The sequence below is a fragment of the Vollenhovia emeryi genome, unplaced genomic scaffold (assembly GCF_000949405.1).
Source record: "Vollenhovia emeryi isolate VEMERY1.0 unplaced genomic scaffold, V.emery_V1.0 DF939165.1, whole genome shotgun sequence".
Classification (NCBI taxonomy): Eukaryota; Metazoa; Arthropoda; class Insecta; order Hymenoptera; family Formicidae; genus Vollenhovia; species Vollenhovia emeryi.
In genome coordinates, this window is record NW_011967201.1 from 110,509 (window position 1) to 121,286 (window position 10,778).

The window sequence follows — 10,778 nt, forward strand, 5'->3', positions numbered from 1 at the left end:
TAAACCGACGGGGGCGACCCCCGTCGACGTGACAATATATACATATATTCTTATCCATCCTCCCGCCGCCGTGTGCGCGCGAACGCTGGTTTTAAAAGCGCGGCCGCGCGACGATGCGAGGGGGGCGCCGTCGGCAAAGGGGGCGGGGGAGGGGGAGAATTAATTTTACACGTTTCGCGAGAGAGGAGTCTCCCCGAGACGTGGCCGAGATGCTCCCCGCCGCTCGCACCGTGGCGATCACGTGCGAAAAGGACCGTTCGCCAGCGCGGCGAGAGAACACATTGACTGTTTGAGCGAATCGAGACCATGTACCTTGATATACACACACACATATATATATATATTATACACATATATACATATAGTTTAGTATATTTCCGGATAATGAATGTGCGTGTATGCGAGCGTGACGAGGCAAGGATGCGTGCCAAAATAAAGCTGGATCGAGCGAGTGAGGAGAGAATGAGAGAGCGAAAAGGAAATACAAAATATATATATATATAGAGAGAGATATATATACATGCATACGGAGGGAGAAAATGTGCGCGAGTGTGTGTGCGAGCAAAGGAGCTTCCTCCTCCGAGGGCACGTTTTCTCTGCCGATCTCCGTCGATCTTTCCGATTCATCGTCGACGCTCGTCGTTTTGGAAACGACGGCGTGTTTATATTGTCGAGTGTAATCATTCACGCGTCTGCACTCTCGGTCCGTGTCGGTCTCTTTGTTTATCCCGATAGTGTCTCCGGCTTTGCGGAGACTCGTGTGACCGACACCGTGAAACGCAGATAGCGGTTGGCGCGGCGATCAGAGATAATAGCATGTGGAACCCGTTCGCCGGGCGTCTCGTCGGAAAGAACGTGTCGCTCTGGAGCAGAGAATTGTTTTCGCACGCGTGTACACGCATGTCCGTGACGCAGAACGTCGTCGTCGCAAGTAGCGCGAGCAAAACGGTGGTGCGCGCGCGCGAAAACAATTCTCCCTATATTTGGTAAATAAGTGCGTAAGGGATTTATATTCCCCTTGTCCCCTTATAATTTCTCGGCGCAGGAGGGGGAGGTGACGTCCGCGTGTGGAACTCGATCTCGTTGATAGATCTCTGCGCGCGAATTAATCGCGACTCGGAGGCATCGTCTCGAATTGTTAAAAAGAAAGAATCGTCCCGTTGACCCAACCGACGTTTCTTTTGCCACTTACTAAAAGAAATCACCCGGGGAATGGAGAGCAATAATCGAGTCACTGAGAATTAAATGATATAGAGATGTATACTTGACTTTCAAACCACGTAGCTTTAAAGACTACAATAATCTATGACAAAGTCCTTAGATTTTTGAAAGGACAATGTTACGATCGGCTATAAATTTGTCCTTTGCCATTATTACTTGCTGGAAGTTGACTGATCGTTTACGGAGATTATTCTATCGCCGTCAGACATGCGAGAAAAAAATGAGGGACGTTATAAAAAAAAGTTTTATGAACAAATTTATATTTACATTTTTTGATGAAAATTTATATTTATTTATAGAACTTTATATTTATAACCTCCACGAACCTTGATTGAAACGATCGCATTTATTGTACATAAATTTATGAAAAAGTACGATAAATGTATTTTATAGAGGCGCAAATATAGAAAACGCATCCGCGTTTCCTCTGACCGTCTGGCGCCGGACTCGCGCCGTTCCTTAATCTTAATCTTGACGAATATATTAAATGACAAGAGACTCGGGATCTCGTGTCCGGCGGTGGATAAATGTCAGAGATGCGGACGGGGTTTCCGAAAATTAAATCGACAATATTACTGCAACGAGACGAAGAGATCCGACTTTTCTTATACGCGTGTCCCCCTCCCCCTCTTGCAACCCCCTGTTTTTCGTGTCCAATTATTCTCGTCCGTAAATTTACACTTTGTACCGAGCATCGTTTCTCGAAACTCTGGTCTGCTTTAATGGGACAATGACGTCGATACGTTATCGCGAGAAAAAAAAAGAAAGAAAGAAGAAAAGATAATGTGTGTATGTGTGTGTGTGTGTGCGTGCGTGCGTGCGTGCGTATGTGATACCAGCACGAGTCGTTTCTCCCGAAAGCGTGGGTGCGATAAGCTATACGAATATAAACGAGACGCGGGAACAAAATTGAAGACGCGTGTTTACATTTGTAAGAGAACTGCTCGCTTTCTGGAGGCGAACGGCTCGTCTGCGCGCGATCGCGTTCATGCTGTACTCGCGAAAAATGCAAAGAATCGAGGTTGTTTGTCAACGACAATCCAGGACGTGCGATCTCGCGGAGCAGCATTGTTAACGGTTACGATTGTTATAATTATGATCGCACGAGTTGACGAGGGTGTCGCAAGAGAGACTTGCGCGAGACGTGGTTTCTTCCTTTCATTTTTCGTCGATACAACATGCGTGCCTGCAGATTGTAAGGGGATTGCAGACAACGGTGTTGGCTCCGTTGCCGAGAATGCGTGCGAGAGAAAGAGAGATAGTTAAAGAACTGCGAATCTAATAGGAGAGGTTAATAATAGTTGTAAGAATATCGAGTCGCGATCTCTGTGATGAAGATAACAACGTTGACGACAATGACGACGATTTTTCCTCCCTCCGTGTCCCTCTGGCAATTACTGGTCACGGGCACGACGAGATGCAATTAACCACGTCGAGGTTTCTAGAGTACATAAGACATAGATGATAACGACCGTAATCTATTATGTAGTATCGTAACAGAAAAACAAAAAGCTAATACTTAAGGTTCTGACTGGAGCGTTAATAGGCATTATATATTATATATATATATGTCACGATTAAGAATTTAACTGTTTACAAGGAAAGGAGGGAGCGCGTCGGTCGACGATGATGAAGATAGTAATATAGACGACGAGATACATTTAAATAATTGTAAATAAGCAAATGAAAACGCGTAGGGATGGGGGGGGGGGAGGGCGGATGCCCTCGAAAACGGACAGAGAGGGAGAGAGAGTTATTTTGCTACGCGAGAAGAAGGGGAAGACTTCCGGGGAGCTCGGTGTGCGCGGTTCATATTGGCGACCCGTTCGAGCGACTCGTCGGATCTGAAGATTGAATCGCGAGACTGGAGGAGAGAAAACGGACGGGAAGGTGGTGGAGAGGAAGAACTCGTCGTTACGCGCAGAAACGGGATCTGTCGGTCGTCCGTTCCATCCGAGGACGATCCGACGTCACGGCTTCGCATCCCCGACAATTTTTCCGAGAAGGTCGCTTCACTTTGGTGGAGAGGGACAAGAGTCGCGAGAATCGTTGCTTTCGACGAAGAACGGAAAATTATCCTCGAGAGGAGTGTCTCGGGCAGTTACCTGCAGGACGAGAGTGACTTAGCCGAGGAAGAAAGCTGAGCGACCTCTCATTCGTTTCTGAGACAGGACGATCCAAGGAGAGAAAGGGAGTACGTCGATGTCGCGGCGGTGATCGCGCGAGAGACGAGGAGGGGGAGGAGGAGGAAGAAGGGAGGGACTACGTGGATGATCAGCGACGGTCACCTTTTGACGCGCATCCCGTTGTTTTCACCGTGAAACAATCGTCTCGTGCTTGCGCGTCCGACGAGAAGATTCCGAAGGAGAGCAGTCGGCGAAAAAGAGGGAGAGGGAGAGAGAGAGAGAGAGAGAAGAAAGAAGATGCGGAAGATCGGGGAGGTGGACGGCTAACTCAGCGCGAAGGATCGCAGCACTTTTTCTTCGTCTTCGCGTCCGCGGAGAAGAGAGGTCCGATCGAGAAAGGGTCGAGGGATCAAGACGCGGATAATCGAGGGCGATCAAAGATCCAAGGACGAAGTCCACGACGCTCGGGGGAGACAATGTAATGAACAAGATAAAGTTTGGAGGCTTCCCAGAAGCTATTCGCTTAAACACGCTCGGCATTTATTGTCGAGAGACGGAGGAGGAAAAGAAAGAAAATAAGAGTCATGCCTAAGGGCGTTAGGGCGTAACTGTTTGTATCGTAACTTTGCTTTGCACATTTATAACGCCGATGAGTTTCTCGAGGAACGAAGCTGTCAAGCAAAACGAGAGAGGTTCGAGGAGAGACGCAGCGGTACGGAAAAGAAGGAGCGAGAGAGGAAGAAGACTAAGGGAACGCAAGTTTCTCGGGTGCGAGTGGTCATCAAGATACGGAGCGAAGAGTGGAGCAGCAAGTATATATGAAAAAAGCTCTCCGCTCGTCAGCAGAGCAGTGTCTTGAGTTCTGAGTGACTGGAGCTTGGGTCTCAGGATTTCCAAGAAGAAAAAGAAACGGACCAGAAAATGTCTTTTTGAATACAAAAGGCGCCAAAAAAATTACAAGTGTACAGATGAAACCAATGCGAGAGAAAGAGAGCGTGCGTGAACGTGTATGAAAGGAGAGACCGTCGAGGAGAAGAGATAACGTGAGAGAAAGGGAGAGGGAGAGGAAGAAAGAGCTTGACGAAAGAGCAGATGCGGGAAACAAAAAACCGAGGAGTCGAAAGATTTGGCGTGCAATAATGTGCTCGGTAAATCGATTCCGGTTGAAGCTGGTGAACCAGGAGAACGGAAAGCAGGAGGGGTTTCGGTCCCTCGATCAAGTCGCGGGGGGGGAAACCCGAGTGGAGTCTTTACGCAAGAGAAGAAGAGCCGGGGGAACTTTACCGGAACTTTCCGTCCCCGTGACTTCCAGAGTATATTTCAGCGCAGCGCAATTATACAGCCACTTACGCGGGGACGGAGTTCGTGTATTTCGTGATGTCTATGCGAGTCGCTCTCCGCACGGGAGAGACGCGCATATTCATATCATTGTTGATCGAAGGAAGAAAGAGAGAAAAAGGGCAAGAGCAAGAAAAACGAAGATGCAGGGAGAGGTGATCGGAGGAAGAGCTCGGATGACGGAGATAAAACAGAAACAGAAGGAGATAAGTTGCGGACTCGCCTGACGAGTCTCGCGTAAATAGGTGCTGTCGCTTTAAGAGGAAGACACTGAAGAAGAATACTTGAGATTTGTACGTGTTCGAGAGGAGGAACGGAATCGACATCTTTGCCGTTCGCGAAGGAGGAAATCATCAGGATGGAGCAGACGAAATTTTCAATCATTTTATTCCCTATTTCGTTCCCTTCCTTGAAAAAAAAAAGAGACAAAATTTCTTTGAGTCAATTTAATCCTAACACGCGGCCTTTGGCTGCCTTCAACATTGGCAAGATATTTAACGGGAGAAACGCCATTACTTTTGTTTCCTCTATCTTATATATCACATTGCATCCTATTAAATCCTATTAAATCAGATTCTCCCGCATAATCATAGCCATTTCAGGGCCCCTGTCGGGGCCCGCAAATGCATCACGACGCTGGTGCGTCTTCTCGGTTGTCGCAATAAACGTGCGCGCAAGCGTGCGGTGCAAACTGTCCTTATCAGGACAAAGGTTTAACTGCCCTTTTCAGGGCAAGGACATCTGGACCAGCGCCAAGTTGTGCGCGCAAACTGTCCTTGTCAGGACAAATCTTCAACGTACCTGAAATTTAATAAATATATTCCCTATTTAATTGTATCCCCTTTTCAGAATACGCTGCATTGTTTGCGGAGACGCAGAGGTAATATAAAATCGTTTTTACAATACTACCTTTTTTTATAGACTGTACAATGAAATTTTAAGTAAATTGTTCTCAATGGTGAACATGTTGAGATAAATTCTCATTTGGTTAAATTGTTAATATATTTTTATTTTACGCATAACGTATATAACGTATATAAAATGCGTTGAACTTTAATCTTGTTTCAGAGGCACTGTGAACTGGTGAGTATTTTCGATCTCGAAATAACTCTTGGCTTAAACATGTTACCGAGAGTTGCATTGTCATCATCTCTTGTCTTTAGAGGAAAACTGTTTATACATAAAAAAGGAAGGTTCAATGTTCCAATAATTTACTTTAGTAAAAACAGTTACATATGCATGTGCAATACATAAGGCATACGTAGCGATGTGTCAGTCCATTCAGCAAATGGCACGAGCAATTGCGTCAATCAGAGATACGTTCAAAACAAGTGACGTGGAAATTTCCATATTTCGACATTCGCACGAACATCTCCAATCGCCAGCATATCTCTGTAAAACAAATATTGATCTTTTCAATGTATAATTTTTACTATCTACTGATCTCTTGCATTAAAACTATGAGTCACGTTTCTATATATATTTTAGCAATTGTCTCGAATGGAGGATGATTCCGACTCAATTGTTTGAAAGACTGATCATTGACAGTGTATTTGTAATGCAATTTTGCTATCGCAAATTACAATTACTATTTAAGACATGTGTTTACTACAGATAAGAAATTGTTTCTTTTTACAGAAATAAACGCATGTCGAAAAATCGATCATCGTTTTGCAACTGACGTGCTGCAAATTGGCAAGAAAGAGAATTTTTTGAGCGATGAATCATCCGAATTATCTTACACACACCTCTTGGAATTTATACGTAAGCTGCTGATACTTTCTTTGCCAGTCACCTCGAGTTTCGCGTGTGTCACAGGTTTACCGTCAGTGACGTTGTAGAACTTCACACACACGCCCGCTCCGTATGCCGCGAATACGTCTTGATTACCAATCATCCACGTTAATCCCACGACTGTGTTGTCCACGGAAATGGTTCGCTGGCCGACATGCTACGTAATGTAATTCACAATTACGTAACGAAAAGATAAAATTGACTGATGTGAAATAAAATAAATTTTCGTAAACATTTGGCTACATTCGTTCTCTTTCCCTTTCACATTTGTCAACGAGATATTTTAGAAAGCGTTTTAAAACTTGTATCTTCGATCTTTTGAACAAGCGATTTAGTTGCAGAAGAGCGAACAAGTCACGTCGTGTCAAGAACGACACGTTCTCGTACGTATATATTATACTGTTTGTATGATGAAGCACGAAAAGAGAGTAGATTTATGCTTCCTTTAAAGATCTGTACATTCGGAGATAGTATTCATAGTGAATAACTGCAAAGTGTATTTTAAACAAGATTCTGCGCAACTTTAGTTTCTAAATTCCCCAATTTTATATTTTATGCTATTTATGTGCCAAAATTATTATGTTAATACACGATGCAATTTATCGTGTGACTGTGCCATTCATTCTTAAGCTCTAAAACTCCAATTATCTACAAGAAAACTCAATTGAAGTAAATAAAGACATCAAGTAATATTTCTTGTTTACGTAGAATTAGGATCGTGATTATTGAAAGGCTGAAGTGTGACATGCGGGGATTTACCTCGTCAAGATTGTATACACGGATTTCCTTATCTGTGGCACTGCTGACAAATAGATTGCGTAAAGGCGAGCACTTAATGCAGGTAACGCTACCTCCGTGTCTTTCATATTCGTCGATCACGGGATCTAAAAGCGTGGTATCTCCTGAAATTGATAACAGTCCCTTACTTTCGATGACAAATTTTATTATTAGAGGAAAGTCCCCTGTTATGAAATAGCGGGTTTTCGACGTCCTGTTTCACAAATCTTTTTTCGCAACAACTACACGATCTAACAATGAATTTCCCAGGCAATTTCAAAGGCAATAAATTTAAAGTGGAACAGATAATGCCTATTAATTAACAGAAACGCCACTGTCTATTAAAAGCATATCGACTGATCTTTTTCGCAAGGTCGCATCTCAATTTTACGCCATAACAGTAACGAGTTACATTTTTCACTCGGTAACGAGTGACGGTAACTAGTTCCTTTTAAAAAGTAACTTTCCTATCCCTGTTATGTACATATACATATAGGCACGAACCTTCGATGGAAGTTACACTGTCCAAGCTACATTTATAGATTCCACCACACAGCGTTCCGACGACAAATATACTGGGATGTTTCGGCGAGAAGTCAAAACTCGTGATGCACAGCCCTGCCTCAGCGGCGCGCTCGCGCGTACCCCCGGCGCTGCGTGGCCTGACGCTTTCCACCGGATTACGTTCCTTAACTATCTTGAATCTGAATGAGAGAGAAATTACGCGTAGGTTTGTGCTTTAATATACCCATGATGCAACTCTCAAGCATTCGCAAAGAAAGTAAGTTTAATAGTTAACAAATGGAGACGGTTAAAGAAAAGAAACGTTCTATGATGATAAACAGTGGTGTATTATCTTCGGGCGGGTAGGCGCTCTAAAGACGTGCCGCTTTTCCATAAGTTCTCGAAGGGAAAAAGAACAGGCTGGACAAAGAAGAAATTACATCACGGCCCACGACAACACCCCCGACAGCACCGCTTCCGACTGCTCTGCACCCAAATCAAAGGTTTGCAATATTCAATACGATAACACGCGTAATACAACCAGTGGAGTCTACTCAAGGTAAGTAAAATTTTGTATTTATTATACGTTACGGAGAAAACTAAACAACTTTTGTAAAATATATATCAACAGACTAGACAATTATCCTAATCAAGTAGGTTACTTCAAGAAAGCCATGACAAAAGAAGACTAAAGAGATTCAAACCACTGGATAACCAAAAGAGATTCAAATAAACTAAATTGATATATCGACTAAGGGGCCCAGGAAGTACAACCAAGCTTATGTAAATTAAAGTTGACATGAGAGTGTAAACTAAAAGGTGTTTTCTAGTGAGCACACTTAATATAAAATTTACTTATTATCAAAATTTGAGACGGATTGTAAATAAATCTGAGAGTTAATAAAAAAAAATTATACTTCACTATTCTCCCATTAACCTGTAGAGGGTCGGCATTTTTCCATTGAAATTGGTAATTTTTTAAACAGAAAATTTATGCATACATGTAATCTTCATGTTCCGCAAAGTTTTCAAGTTAGCTCCTGGCTACTATAGTGGCAACTCCGGCCCTCTAAAGGTTAATAGTCAGCCGGCCGGCAGCACGTTAAGCACGTACCGCTTGTACGACTCGACGGTCGTGAAGTTGGCCGTTACTTTGTGAATCAGTATGTATCCGTCCGTGCTGGAGCTCAGCAACAGGGTCACGTCGTTGACGGATCTCGGCCGCCAGCACACCTGAGACACGCAGTCGCCGTGAGTGCACACGTGCATCGGCACGACGGAGTCGTCGTTCCTGAGATTCCAGATCAACACGTCCCCTTGAGGAATCACACAATCGATGCACTTGTCAGGTATACCGGGACGTGAGACTTGATTAATATCAGGCTTGGGAAGTAACTCGTTACTTGTAACGAAGTTACAGTTCCAGTTACTTTCTTTTTAGTAACTCTAACTTAACTTCGTTACTTTCTCTCCATCTGTAACTGTAACTTAACTCAGTTACACTTTTTCGATAACTAGTAACTAATTTAATAGTTACATTAATAGTTGCTTCATATATTTTTTAAACCTCTACAGATCGCATTAGGTCTTGCATTTGCAAATAAACGCTTGTATCGATACTTGTACAATTCAAGCGCAGATTTAATAATTTTATTTTCATTGCAAGAAAGTAACTGCACAGTAACGATTCGTTGTTTTTTTTAGTAACTGTAACTGTAACGCGTTACTTTTCAGAATTGGTAACTTGTAACTGTAACTAGTTAATTAAAGAGATTCACAATTGGACAATCCGGCCGCGAGGATGGAGGGCTGTGTCGGGTGGTAGCACAGCGTTGTAACGCATCCGCTCGTCTCCAACGTTCTGGTGGGCGCGTCCGCGACATTGTCCTCGGTCGTGAGATTGTACAACTGGATCGCGGAAAGGTGATCGCACCATGCCTCGTGATAGGTGTGACTGAGGCCTACCGCTAATGTTCCGCCGACGGTGCTCCACGACAGGTCGCTTATCTTGATCTGCAAAACAAACTCGACTGGTGACAGCGGTTTAATCTTGTGTACGACGGTTAGTTGGCTTTACCGAAAGAGACGTACCTGCGCGTCCGTCTCTCTCGACGTACTTATCCTCTTCAATAACTCCACTGTGGCGGACGAAGCCTCGGTCACATTCGGGTTGTAGTCGTCGAACGCGCTGCTGGCGTAAGCTTCGTCGAGGGCCTCCAGGATCCCTGGCGTGACCTTCTTCAGAAACTCCGCCAGCCTGTCGTAATCTACCTGCGCATCCGTTTTCTGTCCGCTCACCGTCTGGCTCTGGAATTGTTAAAAAAAAAATCACGTGGCTAAAGTGACGAAGGAAACGATGAAGGCAAATCGTTTCGGCAGCGTTGACTTTGGACGCTTGTCAGAATTAAATGCAGGATATACGAGAATTGCGGTGTTTATCGACGCGTTGCGATTTACACATTTCTTCGAGGGTAAATGAAGTCTAGCGAAGACTCCGGGACTCAAGTAGAATCTCAACAACGCACCCCGACACTCCTCGTCTCCGCGGTCTGCGTGTCGTCAGCGGCGTAGACTATCTCCGTCGTTTGGACGTTCGCGGACGTCTCCAACCTAGGGAACGATCGCGTTATCAGTCGGACAGAACGAAGGGCTGTTTGCGTATACTTTGCAGCGACAATTCGAATGATAATAAGCGAGCTCACCTCGCAGCGGACAATTCCGAGTCGAAGCTCACAACGTCGAAGGTCTTGGTGCTAAACATTTTCCCCGATAGAACAAACCTCGCCGTCAATGTCCCCCTTTTTGTTATTTACGTTTAATTTTAAGAAAAGCCAGATTTACGCTCTCGGCGTACGATATTCTTCTTCTTCGTCAAGTTCGGAGATCAATCGGACGCCCGATATTCGGGTGACACCTGCCACCGACGCTACCGCGCTACCAGTGCGGTATATTTACGAAGTGAAACAGCTGATGAGCTGCTCTCGCCAGTCTCGCCATCTACAGCCAAAACATGGGTAA

General features: G+C 44.4%; 1 protein-coding gene and 1 long non-coding RNA gene across 2 annotated transcripts; one reads left to right on the plus strand and one right to left on the minus strand.

The window, feature by feature from the left end:
• Window positions 1–5,879: 5,879 nt before the first annotated feature.
• Window positions 5,880–10,729, minus strand: LOC105564386 (WD repeat-containing protein 34-like). Its single transcript, XM_012016710.1, has 9 exons — window positions 10,463–10,729; window positions 10,286–10,370; window positions 9,852–10,067; window positions 9,539–9,773; window positions 8,875–9,076; window positions 7,761–7,960; window positions 7,239–7,381; window positions 6,434–6,636; window positions 5,880–6,077 (listed from the first exon to the last, which is right to left on the minus strand). Exons 1-9 carry the CDS (start codon window positions 10,519–10,521, stop codon window positions 6,008–6,010), a joined length of 1,413 nt encoding a protein of 470 aa, XP_011872100.1. The 5' UTR covers window positions 10,522–10,729; the 3' UTR covers window positions 5,880–6,007.
• LOC105564385 lies at window positions 6,073–6,714 on the plus strand. Its single transcript, XR_001009117.1, has 2 exons — window positions 6,073–6,449; window positions 6,527–6,714. It is a non-coding gene; the product is annotated as an uncharacterized LOC105564385 (long non-coding RNA).
• Window positions 10,730–10,778: the final 49 nt, after the last annotated feature.

What these genes read in the sequence shown, in the direction of transcription:
- LOC105564386 (XM_012016710.1), bottom strand. Translation starts at nt 10,521, where the DNA reads ATGTTTAGCACCAAGACCTTCGACGTTGTGAGCTTCGACTCGGAATTG. An exon ending in TCGGAATTGTCCGCTGCGAG is followed by an intron (nt 10,371 to 10,462) that starts GTGAGCTCGCTT and finishes ATCGTTCCCTAG; the next exon opens with GTTGGAGACGTCCGCGAACG. An exon ending in CAGTGTAACTTCCATCGAAG is followed by an intron (nt 7,382 to 7,760) that starts GTTCGTGCCTAT and finishes TATCAATTTCAG; the next exon opens with GAGATACCACGCTTTTAGAT.